Source organism: Aythya fuligula, chromosome 6 (genome assembly GCF_009819795.1).
Source record: "Aythya fuligula isolate bAytFul2 chromosome 6, bAytFul2.pri, whole genome shotgun sequence".
NCBI classification, from domain to species: domain Eukaryota; kingdom Metazoa; phylum Chordata; class Aves; order Anseriformes; family Anatidae; genus Aythya; species Aythya fuligula.
The window spans coordinates 11404783-11422788 of NC_045564.1; the positions used below are offsets into that span (position 1 = coordinate 11404783).

An 18006-nucleotide genomic window follows, 5' to 3' on the forward strand; every position below is an offset into this window, starting at 1 on the left:
TCCCTTGGCATGTGACCCACGCAACATCTACACCAGAGCCTACCTGTACCTAGCTCTTCTGCCAGCTGAGAATCTGCCCTAACACTGCAGATCAGGCCATCCAAGCAATAATTCAACTTGAAGTTAATTGGACCTGTCTGTGAGAAGGAAACCAATCATCTGGTAAGACAGAAAATGATATCCTTTCAGATTTCTTTTCACCCCAGGGACAAGTTATTAGGAAGAAACTGGCGTGGAGTAAATGGGCATGGGACCATCCAACTAACCCTTCAGAGGCCTTAAAGGATGGTCTTGTCAGTCAGGCACGATGCCCAGGAAATCAGGGCTTGTTGAACAAAACCACTGCTCCTGCTGGAGCACAGTCAGAATGCACAGCCTGCATCTCTGAGGGGAGGGATACAGGCAGCCAGATCATGCCCAAAGCACAAAACCCAGGATGGGATTTCATAAACTTGCCCACGGCTTCTCTCCAACTATCTCACCATTTTATGACAGAGCAGAGCGGCACATTACCAGTGCTGTAAATGGAAGTGCAAGGGAAGGAAGTGAGGAAGGAAGTGAAGAACAGCCACTGCTTGATCTGGCCCTGCAAGGAGGCCAGGGCTCTCTTAACGTGATATGAAAACATGGCATCTAAAGGTATCTAAAACAAAACAAAACAAAACAAAAAAACAACAACAAAAAAAAAAAACAAGACAAAGAGAGCTGCGAACTCCCACATAGTGCAGAAGAAAAGCAATAAACGTCCTCCAACATGTCATGAAAGCCTTCTTACCTGCCTCCTGCCCTCCAGACATGCTGAGTGCCCTATTCACTTGCTAGTGAACAAGAAGACAAAAACAAGAGGAGCAATCTTTATATTCCTTTGTACTTGGATGTCTTCACCTTCTTCTCTTGCCTTCCCTCCTTTTAAGCAGAGGATCCTGTCTTTCTCAGGAGCCAGCTAGCTACAAGACAGAGCTAGCTGGTTCCTAGAGACAATGGGTTAACAGTATGCTTATGGACAAAACAAACCCCAAAACTTCAGCTTGGTCTATATCTTAGTCACATCTTGTGCTGCTGGGAACCACAACCAACAACAGCAGCCACAGGCCAGCACTTCAGAGCTGGGGCTGCAGCTCAGTGAAAGTAGAGCCATAGAGTGTCCTGGTCCCAGGGCCACCTGCCCGTCACTGTGTCCAGCCTGGCTCACAGGAGCGTGAGGCACAGAGGGAGCTGCAGGGGACTTCTCTGGCACAAGTCCCAGGCACCAGGAATGGAGGGCCTGGAGGGGAAGACTCAGATTCCTTAGCTCTGCTGCTTTCAGAGCAACTGCTGGGAACAAACCCACACTGCCTGCACAGAGCATGTCCTCAAGGCCCATGGTCTCCATCTTCATTTGGGGTGACCACACATCTGCAGGCTCCTCATGCCAGGGAACCTCTTCTGGGCTGAAGCAAGCCTTTATTGTGACTTAAACACAATCTGCAATGATTTCAGGTGTCTTCTGTTGCATGCTGCAGCAGCAGTCTAGCGGTTCACTATACACTTGGAAGAAAAAACATTCTTCTACATAATTTTTGCAGTGATAGGAATAAGCTCATATTTCAATTAGTACTTACCAAAACAAGAGCCAGACAAACTCAGTACTGTGTGAATGCATTTATTACAAAGCTAAATTCTTCACATAAAACAATGTCTCTGAACAGCAGCATCAGTCCTTACACAGATCTACAACAACCTTCTGGGCCTCAGGGCTTGGGGTCTTAAACAATCCCAAAACAATAGCAGTGAACCTCTTTTCATAGTTGTCAGCAAGGATTGGGAGGAGAGGGAAGAAAATGCAGATACATTGCCACTGGCACAAGTTAAGAAATTGTGCCTGCTCACAAGAAGAGAAGAGGTGTCAAGACACTTCACAGGGAGCTTAATGTCTGCACAAAGATCTCGCAGAACACCCTGCTCTCTGCAGGCTGCTGGCCAAGGAGCAGCCGCCACTGTCAGGAGAGAACTGCATTATTCCTGCAGACAGAAAACACGACTGTGGGGTTTAAGAATACGCTGGACTCTTTTCAGAGGACTGACATGGCTGAGAGGTCACGTTAGTGATGTGTGCTCGTTTGTGGCCTGGAGCCCTTGCACCAGCTCCAGCTGCACATTTGGTCCCAGCTGATGCCCTAGAAGGGTTTACCTTCCTCTTCCTGCCTCAGCCTCTTGGAGAGATGCTCACTGATGGCCATGAGGGGGTTGGCTTTGTACGTGGGATTTGCAATGACCTCATGAAACCGTGCCACTTCCTTCTCTCTGAGGAGAGAAAAAAAAAACAAACACACAATTGGTTCATGCAAAAGGAACTGAGGAGATAAGAAAAAAGCTCATAAAGTAGTGGGTTTCTATCCAGACAGAATTGCCCTCAGTGTAAACCTCATAAAGAAATGATGCAGGAAATGGACCTAAATTTCCCAAGAACAATGCTCAAATTGCTGCTAGCTCTGTGAGAGCCTGCAGCTCAATCTCACGTCACAGACAGAAACTATCATATTAGTGTCCCTCATCACTTGGAAAATTTTCAGAGCTTTTCACTAGCAAATTGGGAAAAAGAGATTGTGGGTATCTGGTAAATCCACACAGAATGAAAACTGCTTCAGAGTGCATGAGCACAGAAGCAGATTCTGCCATGACCCTTCAGCTTCTCTGATAAGCCAAGGAAGGGCTCATCCAGAAAGGCAGAACTGAGCAAAAAAGGCATTGCAGCACAGATACTAGGGAGTTTCAGGCAGAAAAGGATGTTCACAGAGTGCTGAAGAGTAATGTTGGGATCTGTAGACTGACTGTTCTCAGCCCCAGTGTGAAGCGGAATGGCCCAGAACTGACGGAAACAGCAGAAGACGGCATCACAGAAAGCAAACACTCTCAGAGCACAGGGCCTAGCTCCAGGAGAGCTGCGCTGAGGGACAATGAAGTTCTCGATGCCTGGTGTTGGTATAAAATATCCAGTAGATTATACAGAGGAAAAAGGAATTGCTAAAATCTTAGCAAATTCCAGGAATTACTCAAAAGTAATTGAGTGTTTCACTTCACAAGAAACTGTTTGGCAAATGCCAATGCACAGCTGTCCCCATAAGGGATGTAAGGCTTTTAAGTTGACATTCCAGAGGTGTTCCAGCAGAGCAGCTGTAAGCCGACTGCAGACATACAAGAGCTCCTCAACCGCTCAAGGCTTTCCAGAAGTGTATCATCTAAAACTACACAGGCCTAGTGTCTTAAGAGACGGAGCCACAGCTGAGTGCTGCAGCCCCAGCTCAGCAAGCTGAGAAAAGGGACGTACCTCCTGGTTGATAACCACGTTGTCTGTGCCACACAGCGGGACACAGCATGTGCATTGTCACTTGGTACAGCCAAAAATCAAGACAACTGTGGCCAGTAGAAACAGTTGGTGTGGGTTTGTCCTAAAAGCCCAGAGACCTTACACAGAAGGCCCAAACCAGGTTCTTCTTTTTCAATAAGACAGGAAAAATGAATTCTTTAAGGAGCAAGTGCAGCTTCCTGTGCTCTCTTAGATGTTATATGAAACAGAAGTGCAAATGGACTGAAACCATCCAGAATTGACTGAGTCTGGTATGGACTGAAACAGAAGGATACCTGCAAATAGCCTGCACTATGTAAAGGGGCAATTCAAAGCTGCCACCAGTTCTAGGGCCTTCAGGTGTGTTAAGACTGAAACACTGGAACTGTTTGCACAGAGAGGTTTTGTAATTTTTATCCTTGGAGATACTGAAAATCCAATGGGATGTGGTCCTCAGCAACTGGCTGTAGGTGACCCTGCTTGAGCAGAGGGGTGGACTAGAGCACCTCCAGAGGTCCCTGCCAACCTCAACCATTCTGCGATGCTGAGCAGGAAGACTGGACATCTGGTAACTGAGTACTTACAAAAGCCTGTGTTTCTGAGCTTGTTTCATCAGACAGAAGTCCACGGGTTCTGACTTTGCTTTTACGTGCCTGTGGAGAAAAGCAACAGAAGTGAGTAAGTGCTATAGAGGAGAGATAATTTATCAATTGCTGAGGAGATGGAAAGAATCCAGTGACTCTGCATCTGCCTTCCCAGAAAGTACAGGTAATTGTCCTGCATGGAAATTGTCCCGAAAGGCAATTATTTCCACAGCCAGACAGTAATGGAAATACAAACTCCTTCCGCCACAAACTGATGACAGCTCTGGAGTCATGACTGAACATGCAGGAGGCAAATGAACTAAAGAAAAATCGGATTACTTAGCTCTAGAATGGGTCATTAGATGGCCACGCCCGGATGCCTGATTTCTGCTTATCTGTAACTTCCAGGTCAGACCAATACTGTTGCTAAGAGAGAAGATCCCAACGAACTTCCCCTCCCCACCAGTCACACGTTAACCCTGCACATCTTGTGCTCCTTGCTCATGCTGCAGAGCTCTAGCAGTTGTACACATAGTTTATAGGCAGTGCCATGGTTACTCAGCAAGAATAGGAAGCTGCCAGCCTTGCTACTGACCAGTCCTGCAGTGGGACCACTGGTATATAAGGCATCACTTCATATAAGGCATCACTTCTATTTTAAGAATTGCCGTATTCCTTTCTGCCTGCAAACACATATCCTCACCAAAGGTTTGCCAGTAGAAGTTAGCTGCAAACACATTAGCTGAAGGGAAAGCACAACAGAGCCTTCTCTTTTGCAATCAAATACAGGCCCTAAAAACCCCATAAAATTTCTAGACAACTGATGCATTGTCAGGAACACAGGACAATGTGCAGCTGAGGTACAGCGGCAAGCATAGATCTGCACTCTCTGTACCCATTTCCTATTGCTGGGCAAAGTCCAAGGAGACCAGAGGTGTAATCCCATTCTGCACAGGTGCTGAAAGCATGTGATGCCTCATGCCAGGCAGCAGTAGAGAATTGTAATAAAGACAACTGCTGAGCTGAAGCAAAGGACGTGCAGGAAGGGCAGGGGCTGCTTTTGGGACTTGAAATGCACAAGGAAGGAAAGCTGTGGGGAAACTAGAGAGCAGGAATAAAAAAAAAAAAAAGCTGCTGAACTAGAACAGCAATGGTACGTTGGCAGCTGATGGGCAGAGCTTCTGCATGCAGGTGCTCCGAGTTCAGAGCAAATCAGGACCTTGGAGGGGAAGGAGGGATCTGACTGAAGATGAGAACTAGCAAGGGACAGCACAAGGCACTGTTTGCTGCAGTGTCAGAGCCTCAGAGCCTATGGCTGCTCCTACCAAAGGATCACATGACATAAAGCCTTGGGCAACACAGCAAAAATAAACCAAAAGGCAGGAGTCTGATCCCACACTAAATCTGTGCACCAGGCTCCCAGCCTGGCCACAGCAGGACTACCTGACTCTCCCTGCTGTCACCTCTGAGAGTGTGTTTTGGGAAAAAAAAAAAGAGTCCCCTTCTGTTTTCCTCTCTGACCTTCTACCCTCCACGCTTTCATTCTGCTATTTTCCCATTCTCCCTTTCCTCCTCACCACCTGCTCCATGCCCCTCCATTTCATCATCCCTCCCCACCTGATCAGTTCCTGCTCCTCCTCCTCATCTCTCCCTCTCTCAATCCTGTCTCATTTCATTTTTCCTCAAGGGGGATCCTGGTGCTCTCAAGCTGATGAGGGCTGCTCTCGCCACTGCCCCAATCACATCTGCTTTCCCTCCAGCCCAGGATGGTGTGCCCCAGTGCCAAACCTCTCTGACAAACCAGACAAACCCAAACAAGGTGAATGTGCATCAGCCAGCCTCCACAGCACACAGCCTGCAAAGGAAACTGAAGCCAGGCAGATCAATGTCCACACACTGCTCGCTTGCAGTCCCTCTCGAGGTCACCCTGGCGTTACACAACAGACCTGACAGCACATGAGGAACAGCGATCAGCAGGAGCACACAAACAGCTCTCACCATGCTGCTGCATCCACTGGTATTGCAAGGCACAGAAAAAGCAGGAAGCATCTCTGCTCTCCTCACATTCATTAACCACTTGGCACAGGAACAGTTTCCTGGTCACAGTCCCAGTCTGCCTGGCTTGCTCATGGAAGCAGGGAGAAATCCCTTCAGAAATTGGATGGCAACCCATGGTCACCGGGGCAGGGGCTTGCAGACTCTGTATTCACCACCAAGTTGCCATTGCAGGCCCTTCAAAGATGAGCAGCTCTGCAGAAAGCGAGGACAAGTGAATAAAAGCCTTTCTCAAGTACATCACAAGGCCCTTCAAGATCATGGGCCCCAGAGGGACCCATGCCTCTGCAGCGTACCAGGAGAGCTGGGCCTGCATCAGGGTGCACCAGCCCACTTTTGCTTTTAGCCACTCCACTATTTAAAGGGCTCAGTGCTTCTGAAGGCTTTTCAGTGCTGTGCAACAGCTCTGCCCCGCTGGTCTGACACGTTTGAAGGGTTGTTGCCTTACTTTCCCCCACCAAACCACCAACATGCTGCCTGCTCACTTGGACTGCGAATGCTAGCCCTGTTTCATTACACTTCATTGCCTTCATCCATTATAAAACTGAGTAAAATCTCACTGTAATGCTCTCCTACCCAGCAGGAGATCAAATTCCTGGAGGATCTAATCTTTTATTAATAACGCTGACAAATCACCAGAGTATTACCCTTCATTTATGTAATGATTCAAATCCTATAAAAGCTTTCTCTGGCTATTTCAAACACTTTAGCGCACACATCCTCATGCAGTACAGGAAACCACAAGCAGGCAAACAGACTGCTCCCATGGAAGAATCACACCGTAGCTCCTTCATGCCTCTACCAAGGGGGACTGCTTTTTCGCTGACACGTCACAAGCAATCTGTGTGACACCAGTCAAAGCTGAGCTCCCACATCTGCTGTGCCACCTGCAGATAGTCCTGACCAATTCCAAACTCTCAGCCAAAGCAGGACTTCTCTACCCTCCTGTGCCACAGCCCCACTGGGCTTTCTAGGTATCACAGCAGTGCAGCATGAGCTCAGGCTTCCAGCAAGAGAGGGGGGCTGCCATGCTCACACAATGAGATCTGGGTTTGGAGAGAAACAGAGCCATCAGTGCTTCTCTGAGGATGTCGAGCTACAGATCTGTGCAAGAGCACAGAAATCTTCCATGAGTACCACACGTCTTTTGCTATAAAATGTATTACAGAACAGAGGAGTGATTGTAGTGAGTCAGCTGAAAGGACTGTTTTGGCCAGTACTCTGCCTTGAATTCTGCAGCAGATGGCCAGGGAGGGGTAAGCACAGGGAAAGCGTATGGCCACAGCCTCACCAGCACTCACAGAGACTTTGAGCCAGCTTATATATGTGCAGTAACCCTCCACAGCACTCTCTCACTGGATTTGTAGGTCTCACCTGAACCCACAGGTTTCCCACAGCCACAATATCCCTCAGCTAGGAACGGTGCAGAACAAGAGAGCCTCCTTCTGCTTGCACTGAATCTGCAATTTGCTGGCTTTGTTTGATGTCTCTTATTTCTCATAATGGAGAAGACAAACTATTTCCTAACCACATAACACTTGATTTTATAGACTATTACATTCCCAAGCCTTTTTGTCTCCAACTTCTGTCCAGGCTGAGGACTCCCAGCTCACTAAGCGGTCCCTCCGTGCAAAAGCTGAAGCTGTGCCAAACCCTTCATAACCATCCTTGTTAGCCTTCTCTGAGCCTTTTTGAGTTCTACACTGTCTTTTCAGATTAAAGTAGTAGATTATATATACAGTAGACTATATATATATATATATATATATACACATATATATTTGTAATGGGGAAAGCAATCCCCAGAGGAAGCAACCTACCTGTTTTATTTCCCCTGCACATAGTTTCTGCAAGCCATTTCCCCAGATTGCTAGGACTCAGCCTCCAAGAGGGCTGGGAGACAATGCTGAGGGAGAATAGCTCCTAAACACGACATATATGGTTGTGGCACATTATCACAGAAAGAGGGCAAACCCACCTGCTTACACTCAGATTAAGCCCTGGCCCAGAACTCCACTCAACCAACTCTCAGTGCTTTGAGGTACTGTGTGTGTACTTTTGCTACTTATTCCCACTGAAAGAGAGGACAGACTGACTGAACAGCTGCTTAAAAAAAAAAAAAAAAAAAAAAAGTTATTCAAAGAATTAGGAGTCAAGTTAAGGAAGAAAATATTTCCCATGCTTAGATGCAAGGTACTCAGTTGCTGTTTGTCTGAGGGGTGACTTTCCAGAAGAACAGAGAACTGCCAACTCAGCCATGCTCTGTAGCTGGGCATCCCATCTGGGTCAGAGTTCATTTCTGGGGCATCCAGCAAATCACAAGAGGTTTCATGGTAGTTCCAGCCTTGATCTTCAACCAAAGAAGAGGGTGCTCTGCCAGGCAGCTTTATACTTGGCTGTTCTCTAATCCAAATGCTTGCTTATTATGGTCAAAACAAGTCTCTAGTTCTAACCCATAGTGAGCAACTGGAGAAGAGGTGTGAGCATTTGTGCATCATGCAGAGATTTTATTCTGCACTGGGGGATGTTGCAGCACAGACTGAAGAGCCAGGCATAGCACTGCATTTCCCTTGAAAAGGAAAAAACACAAGGGCAATCGGAATGTACCCTAAGCCTGGCTGGGATGGTTGAAGTATTACTGTCAGAGGATCAGAAACAGCTCTTCACTTTCAGTACAGCAAAGGGAAGAGAAAAAACATCTTCCTGCTCTCGCCCAAAATCACATTCCAAGCCAACAGGGTGAACAGAGCCTGGCCAGAGAGTAAGGCTCTGCTCAAAGGGCTTGAATTGCTTCAGGAGGAAGCCTGACGGTCTGGAAGGACGGAATGCCAGGCTTCCACACAGCCAGAGGCTCAGGCAGGAAGGAAGCCAACAAACCTAGCAGGCAGCATTGTGCTTTGAATCCTAACCCTCCAGATCTGCTCTCCTCTGTCACACTACGGCAGTGTGAATTTGGGTAAGCCACCATCCCCATTTTCACCACTTGTAAAACAAGAATTAATCCCCTTTGAACAGTACAGATATAACCTGCTAGAGGATGAAGCATCAAACACCATTTGCCGACAGCGATGTTAACAACTTTCATTATAAAAAACACACCTCAACTGCAAATTCACAGGTGGGCTAAGCAGCATTACATTCTTGACACTTGTGTGTCAGTCCTGCAACTCCCAGAACATCCCACTTCTCCCAGCCTGTCTCAAACCAAGTCTCACCTGAGCAATACAGTTCCTCTCTTAACTGTGGATTTAGAAGTGTAGTGGGTTTACGTGGCAAGGTTTTGGTAGCAGGGGGCCACAGAGGTGGCTTCTGCAAGAAGAATCCAGAAGCTGCCTCATGTTAGATAAGGGCCCCACTGATGGCCAGAGCCAGGCCAATAAGCAATATTATCTGTGCCTTTGTGAGAGGAAGTGGAAGAGGTCAGATGGGGGGAAGGCGTTTTTGGTTTCTTTCCTTTGTTTCTCACTTCTCTAGCTTGTTAGTTAATATGCAATACATTTTACTATCTCCCTACGCTGAGTCTGTTTTGCCCGTCATGATAATTGCTGAGCAATCTCCCTGTCCTTATCTCAACCCTTGAGCCCTGTGTATTGTATTTTCTCCCCCGTTCCCTTTTGGGGTGGGGGGGGAAGGAGGGAAGGAGTGAGAGAGCAGCTGTGGTTGAGCAGGGCTGCCCACCACAGACACATTTATTGTAGAAAGTGATTTCATGGTAAGGTGTGAAACATAGTTGAGAATGAGGTCCTGTTCTCCTAACTCTGGGCATCAAGCTTGCAGTGCCAGTAGCTACAAGCTGAGCAGAAGGCCATTTTATCCTGGAGGAAAAAGAGAAATACACAGCCCATTCCAAAAGACACATACCTCTTGGGTGGCTTTCTGTCCCTGACACCTGCGGTCAGGTCAGAGAGCTCAGGTAGGGCTTCCATCAATGGCTGCATGTCTCCCACAACAGGTGTTGCCTTCCGTTTTGCTTCAGCTTTTTGCTTCTGCTTGGCTAGCTTCACACTTTCTATTTCTAAGTCAGAAATAAGACATTATTCGGGTAAGTGGAAATGTTTTTCAAACCATGATCTCCTCACACAGGCATGCAGTAGACAAGGGAGAAGTATTTAATTTCAGTTGTTCACTTAGGACTGGGCAAGTCAAGGTCTCACCTTCTTGGCTCATGGTAGAGCTTAAGCAGGCATACACTGGATAAACTGGGCCCTTGGAAAAGGCTTTTCCTTGTAACCACGCTTACTAATCTCCTTGCAGCAGCTCTGACCAAGGCTGTGTGCACATCAGGATCCAGCACGTTACAGATGTCTCCCTTCTGAGCCAAGGGAGCTGGGCATAGAAGGCTGCAGGCTCCTGCCCCAGTCCTCCAGGCTCCCTGGTGTAGAAATTGGTCCTGCAGCTGCCCACGCCTTATGGAACCAGCAGGCCTCCTGGCAAGCCCCAGCAGAACATGTTCTCCTCCCAGAGAGCCCACAGAAGCCCAGCACTGTGACAAACCTCCAGCTGAGCTGCAGGACATCCCCATCTGTCCCTGACACCCCTTGGCGGCATCACCAAAATCAGCCAGAGATCAGCAGGATGCAGCATCTCCTTTTCCTCATGCTACCGGGCCTGGAAACCCACCACATTGCCTTGACAACCGTGTGGCTGGTGCTGTGGGGGACACAATGGAGAAATCCTACTTCATGCGCATGCATGGGAGGCCACACCAGAAGCGCAGGCCTCTGCTTATGGCCTTGGACAAAGACACACTGCGCTCCTCACAGCAAACCATACCCTTCTGACTCAAGGCAGCCAGTTTGTCAGCACTGTTTTTCCTTTACCACATCCATCTTCCTCTGAATCAGACAAACACAATGTGAACATATTGCAAGGATGAGCCTTTAAGCTAAGCTGCTAACTCCTCATTTGGACAAGATGGAGTGCAGTAACAGCAGTTACACAGCCAAGCACATCGACACAGGAAGGCCAAGGGCTTCCAATACCATGTGGCCACAGAAGCAGGACTAAATCAGCAGAAGTATTTTTGGTGGAAACATGAAAGCAGCCGGTCTACGGAACACAGGCAAGATGCCACTTGGGATTCTGGGTCTAACCCAGCTGCCTACATTCAAGAAGGATGAACTCAAATTCACTCGCTAGCTGCTTGTTCCTTCAGTATTTTTGTCTCATTTGCCCCCCAGCTAAGCTGTTTCAGTTGAAGAACAACAGTTTTTGATGAACTGCAATTTTTGCTGTACATGGATGTTTGTGACAAATCTGGATTGTAAATGCTTCTCTTCACAGCAATCCCTGCCAAGAACACAGCTTTCTGTTCTGCATCACTTCTTTTTTTGGTCTGGCTTTATGAAGCTGACTACTTCAGTGCTTTCATAAACAGTATGTGCTCAAAATTTTCAGACACCTGATTCTGCACAAACATCCCAAATTCTTTTCCTATGAAGTCTTCTGTGTCCGAGAAGCCATACGATCTATGTATTTTGAAATGTGCATACTTCTAATCTCTGAAGCATTGCATAATTTTTTTCCATCTCTAGTCTCTCTTATGATTTATTGAAATGAAAATTTTCCAAGTTTTGCATTTGCACTAATGGACTGAAATTTAGTTCTCAGGGTCCTGGCATCCAATGTCAAGAAAGCAGCCCTGGGTTAAGAAGAGACAAACTCTTGGAAAGATTTACGACAGAAATTTAATCATAACAACTTCAGCAGTCAAAGCTGTGTTCCCTTTTGAGGGTGAGGGGAGGAGGTCAAGTAAATATGGCAAAACCAACAATAAGAAATAAGTTATCTGCATCAAATAAAAATCAATGAGTTTCTGCTTCAGTTGATCGAAGCTCCTTAAAGTCAGTTGAGACAATGTTAGAATGCCAAGCTTCACTCAAGAATCACCATCCCTAGAAATATCATTTCATTTTGTTCTGCCAGCTAGTAACAACAGTTTTTCTTATTGATGTTTATATAAGCTCTTTCCAGCTGTTCTCATTTTTTCCTCAATAAAAAGCTGCACACCTGGTACTAAAATTTGCTTTTTTTTTTTTTTAAATTAAAAAAAAAAAAAAAAAAAAAAAGCAAGTCTCAGGGATTTCTTACCCTCAGTAAAGCATTTGCCAGAGAACACTGGCCATAGATTTAGTGAGGAAGTGAAGACAGACAACAATTTACGTACTTCTGTGTCTCTGAAGCACTGCTAAGAACTAGCATCTTCTTGGACAGAGGTAGTTTGACCTGAAATTTTCTATCTCAGTGTTCTTTGAAAAGCAAAGGCAGTGCATTTCATTTGTTTTCCCTCAGCTTAGTAATTTTAGAGCCAAGAGAGGAGAAAAGGGTCCATTGCAGGGTCAAAGCATCATACATAATCTTGAGGAAGACTAATGCAATAAAGACATATAAGCATGAGGGCATGATTAAGAGTGTAAGAAGTATGCTTTTAGGCTCTCCTCATCTCCAAAGTGACTGACCTGAACTATGGGAGCAGTGCTGTCACCTAGCTCCAGGAGCACGTCCTCTTTCTTGCAGAAGACATAAGTCCCGTGTACCCCTTCTGCTGTTGATTCTGTGTCACAGAAAACTGCTGAGGGCTTACTTTTCTCCACAATATCTGGTACTGGTCACCGTTAGAGATAGGATATCAGGCCAGGAACATCTCAGCTGTGCTCTAGCAGTTCCTTCCAATGTTCCCCCAACAGTGTTAGATATACACATAAACAGAAAACTTTAAGAGCACCAAAACAAAGCTGCAGGCCAGCTGTTAGGACCACCACAGCCATCTATTTTTTTGCTCAACAGGAACAATGACAGTTGCAGTTGTGAACGGAATTTGTTGTTTAATGACAGGGAAGAAGCTTCTTTAGCAGTCATGGTGTTAAATTACCATCTTTTTTATGTAAGGGGAGACACCTCCACTGTGACTGGTGCAATGACAGGTTGATGGACCCAAGCTCAAAGCACAGTGAGAGCTCAGGAGCAGAGAGCATATGGTGCAGCAGAAAGCCACATTGCTCAACACCAAACACAGTCTGTCAGCAGTTCTGTTGGGCAGAAAGGTGTTAAGGGAAAAGCCTGTCCCAGGAACAGCTCCAGGTGGCAAGAGGAATCCCTCTGCTACTCCCCATGCCACCAGCAGTACCTCAGAAGCTGACGTGGAGAGGCTGCTTCTGCTGCCAGCAGAGAGATGCCAGTGAGAGAGGAGCTGTGACGTTCCCTGCTCCACCAGGTGAGGAATAGCAAGCCTCCTGCACACCCTCTCAAAAGGTCCCCAAACAAGACCACCTCCAACTGGCTTGCAGGATGAGGTTCCCTGACTCTTGGCTCCCACTGGCACCTGTAAGTGGGTCCCATACACAACTGCACAGAGAAATTAAGACCTGACTTTTAAAGATGATTCACCTTGGTGAAGCCATGCTGGATGTCTTAGATCACCTCTTTGTCTTTTATGTACCTTCATATTGCTTCCAGGAGGATCTTTTCCATGGTCTTGCCAGGCACAGGGTGGAGGCTTGCTGGTCTGTAGTTCCCCAGGCCCTCCTTTCTACAGTTTTTTAAAATGGGAGTTTTTTAAAACCAGGGATTTTGCCTGACTGCCAGGACTTTTCAAACATGATGGAGAGAGGCTTGGCAACTGTATCAGCCAATTCCTTCAGGACCCTGGGATGTGTGTCATCAGGCACCGTAAACTCGTTCAGCTCCATCAGGTGGTCTCGAACACATTCTTCACTTACAGCAGAAGGGGCTTTGCTCCCCCAGCCCTCACCTACAGGTTCAGGGAAACAAGAGTCGTGGACTGGCAGTGAAGACTGAGGCAAAGAAGTTGTTGAGTACCTCAGCCTTCTCCATGTCTGTTGTTACCAGTTCTCCCTTCTTGTTTATCAGAGGGGTTACACTCTCCTTGGCCTTTCTTTTCTGAGAAATATACCAATAAGAATCTCTTCTTATCTTTTGCATCCCTTGCCAAGCTCAGTTCCATCTGTGCCTTGGCTTTCCTGATCCCATCCCTGCACATCCGGACAGCATCCCTGTACCACATGTTCCCAGGCCACATGTCCCTGCTTCCACTGCCTGTGCATTTCCTTCTCGTGCTTCAGTCTGAGCAGCAGGTCCTTGCACACCCATCCTGTTTTTCTTCCCTTCCTGCTTGCTTTCTTACACAGGGGAATTGAGAGTTCTTGTGCTCTATGAAAAACATCCTTAAAGAGTTGCCAGCTCTGCTCAGCTCCTTCGTCCCTAAGGACAGTGTTCCAGGGGATCCCGTCCACTAGGTCTTCTTTAAATAGCTGAAGGTTTTTAAGTAGTCACATTGCACATGGAGAAAGATCAAAAACAAGGACACAGACTGAATCTCAGTGTAAATGCCCTTTGGAGAGGGGGGAAAAAAAAAAAAAAAAAAGGACTTTTATCCCACATCGTGGGAAGCAGACTTTAAGGTTTCTGAGAAGTGTTCAGACTCCCTGACCCCCAACCCTCATCCTGCCACAACCCAACACTTTCAGCCACACCCCATCTACAAAAAAATCCACCAGGGTTACCCAGGATTACCCTGTGAGATGTCCCCCCATACAGCTGTGCTTTGGAGGAGTACTTACTCTGTAGCCATCTTTCTTTCCTCAGCTTCATTTTTTCTTTTTTTGAAAGAATTGGTTTTTCTTCTAAACCTAGAAAAAAAAAGAGACATGAGATAGAGTTTGGCTTCTGCACACTAATTCTCTGCTGGACACTTTACAGAGATCGTCCTGCAGAGTCTGTAATCTTTTGTTCAACCTTTGTCGCCTTTGGATGTGTCAGTATGTTGGACAGGCTGCCCACGGACTTACATCACATCTCAACTCAGAGTTGAACAAATCAAAATTGGCTCACTGTCAATTAAGAAATACGAAAGCAATAAGATCAGATCAGCAGAAGTGGCAGCATAGGCCCTGTTTTGTTTGGTAGCTCAAGGCTTTTCACGAGAATTTTGCACCTCGTGTTCTGCATTCCCACAGGAACCTGGCCTGAGTAGCTGGCACCTCCTTCTGAAAGCTAGCCACAACCATTCATCACTCCACAGGCATCCATGTACCAAGACAAGTTGCCACAGATCTCTGTTAGGTCTGGGTTTATTTCCTTTTTGAGGCTGCATGAGCAACAGATTGCTAAACCAAGATAAATCTAATAAACCAGTGAGGACAGACTCAGAGCGCTTACAGTTTCCAGAAGTGGAAGCAAAAAGCAAGCTTCAGTCTGAAAATATGTGTACTGATAAAACCAGGAAGACAAGAAATACAGACTGCAGGCATGCAGGGACAGCAGGAAGGCCTTCTGACACAGCTGCTGGGCACCCACGTAAGCACTTGGCCCATCCTCAACTTCTGCCCAGACTGCAAGTGGCAGGCAGAGGACTGGAAATGGCCTGAAAAACGCAGATTTGTGGCACCCCTAAGTAGCAGCCCGTTATTAATAGCTTAGAAAAAGGCTAACACCTACTATACACTAAAATAACCACTATTTGGAAAACAGCGGTTAATTGCTGATATTCAATACCAAGGAAAAAAAAAGTCCCAAATGTTCTTATTAGAGATGCACTTCAGACACTACAAATTTTTATCTTTTTTTTTAAAAAAAAAAAAAAAAAAAAAAAAAAAAGACTTTATTCAACTTTTCTCATGAAACATCCTGTGAATACTGCTACAGGAATGCTAATAGAGGAATAAGCTCCCCAAACACTACTCCTCTCACCTTAGGCTACTCTTAAGCCTAGAAAAGAAAAAAAATGTCTTTTCTCTCCCCCCTTCAAACAGAATTCAAAAAGAATAAAGGAATTTAATACAACTCTGAAAACAATTCACTGAAGACAACTTCTCTGAAGCTTCAAATCTTTCAGGATGATTTAAACAAAAGCAGGATCAGAACTCAATAATTTCAATGTGTGAAAATCAGAGCAGGCCTGATGAAGTCGGGGGGACTTTCACAAAAAGGCAGCAACAACAGCAACAAGTTGAGTTTGAGTTTTAAAAGGACACAGAGAATGAAGCAGACGATGCCTGAAGCAGCTGCTCTCCTGACTTCTTGCCCCAGCCAAGATCAATGCTGTGCGCGGTGGCAGAGATTCAGGCAAACACGAGCACATGGCACCAGTCTCCTGCCGTAATTGCATGTCCCCAGTAACCAGCTTCCCACTGTCATTCCCCCACACCATCACCACAAATTCCTGTGAATTCGCTGCCAGGGAAACAATAATGGATCACAAGAAGCCAAAATGTGAATAGCAAAACACATCCCAATAGTGTCTGAGTGGGTGCTGAGACTGGAAGCCTTCTCCCTGGATTTCTAGCAGATCCCAACTGCATGAGCAGTTTCAGATTGCAGAAGCAAAAGCACTGGGGAGATTTGCCCCCTTGTCTGAAAACATGCTCATTACTTCATTGGGAAAACAGCGCCCAGTGGGATTTGTTAATGAAAAAAATTCAGCCAGCTGGCCAATTCTAGTAATAACATCAATTCAGATATTTATTTATTTTTTCTCCCAAACAGCAGCAGAATATTTAAGGAAACACAAAAGCTGTTTTCTTGGCAGGAGCCCAACCTCTACAAGCACTCAGCACTGGGGCCTTGAGCTGCAGATTTCCAGGGCAGTGCCAGGGAAGGGTAGCATCCCTCCACGGTCCATGGGACATGGACTAGGTGGGCAGCCTAATCTATCTGCATTTTGGGGCTAATTTTAAGGGAGTATGGGGGTCAAATCTTATGGACCTATATTAATCTTGACAGAATGATGTTTGGGTGTTTATTACGACAGTTTTTGGATACTGTCTGACACATTAAAAACCACATCAGCCGCGACAGCCATGATATTTTCATTTTGTATATCCCTCCCTGCCCATCAAAAAGGGGTTTTTCTGTTGTTGCAAGTTGCCAAGTTGTGTTTGGCACCTTCCAGTGTTCCTGTGTTTGGCAGTGGTGAATGCCAAAGCCGTTGAAAATTCACTGGAGAACTTTTCTGTCAGAAGAGGCAGAATTCAGTTAGTTAATTAACAGCACAGGCTGTCCCCAGGTAGTCTTTATTTTTATTTAGCTTGCAAGCACCTCTGAGATCAGAAGTCAGACTGCAGCTCCATTTTAATTATTTTTCCATGAAATCTGAGGGGCTGGGGTTCTCTCCCTCCCTTCAGCCCATTCTGCATCTAATTTAACAACACTTGGCTTTGAAATTTTGTTCACGGGAAAAGGTTACCAAAACCATTTACATTAGCTGAGGGTAATCCACATATTGTAACTTGACAATTATTCATTTTAGTGAGGATGTTTTTTTCCCCTCCCATCTGTACAGTATGAAACATCTTAAATAAAAACAAATTATCAAAACAGCAACACCTTTCTGCCTCCTACATCAAATGTTTCATACTATCCCTGGCAATTCTCAGGATCCTGCTTTCATGGCATGGAAGCAGGTTATTTCAGCACAACTTCATTTCAGGAACAGTTATGGGTTGTTTTTCTTCATTTGTTTCCGTTTCGTTTCTCATGGACTGCTGTCAAGGCATTTACACTAAAAAATATGTACTTCTCCTACCTTAAAAACTCCCAATTTGCCATTGCTAGGCATTCAGAAACGAACCGAGCACAGACACAAGACTGGGTTAAAGGCATAATACCCCAGGTTTCTCTAAGCCACAGGGTCTCACTTTCCAATTTTCAGTCCACAACGAAGAAGATGAAAACAAGGGCTTCACAGGCGTATTGAAACAGTTCCTGGAAATCACACTGGTTCAAGGATTCAGTTGTGAGCAGAAATATCAGACACAAAATTGCACCTGTGCTATACCGCACTGTAAGAGGGTTCTGCAACACAAGCATCTGCTCCTTCCTCACAAAGCTACAGCAAAGCACCAAGTCCCCTTCTGGTAAGTTATTAAAAAATAGCATGTAGTATTAAGCAGTATTCCCAGAACTCTGGTGATATGTAACAGTGAGGCAGCTGCTGCTTGAAACACAATATTTTGGCAAAACAGGGTACAGTATAAATTGAAGTTAAACAACAACAGATGTGTTAATTTCAGCCCCAGTTGTTTA

At 45.9% G+C, this 18006-nt stretch overlaps 1 protein-coding gene across 1 annotated transcript; it reads right to left on the reverse strand.

Moving 5' to 3' along the window:
- Nucleotides 1-1626: 1626 nt before the first annotated feature.
- Nucleotides 1627-14574, reverse strand: FAM207A (family with sequence similarity 207 member A). The gene is made up of 4 exons (XM_032190165.1): nt 14544-14574; nt 9826-9979; nt 3910-3978; nt 1627-2283 (listed from the first exon to the last, which is right to left on the reverse strand). The coding sequence occupies exons 1-4, from the start codon at nt 14572-14574 to the stop codon at nt 2157-2159; spliced, it is 381 nt and encodes a 126-aa protein (XP_032046056.1). The 3' UTR covers nt 1627-2156.
- Nucleotides 14575-18006: the final 3432 nt, after the last annotated feature.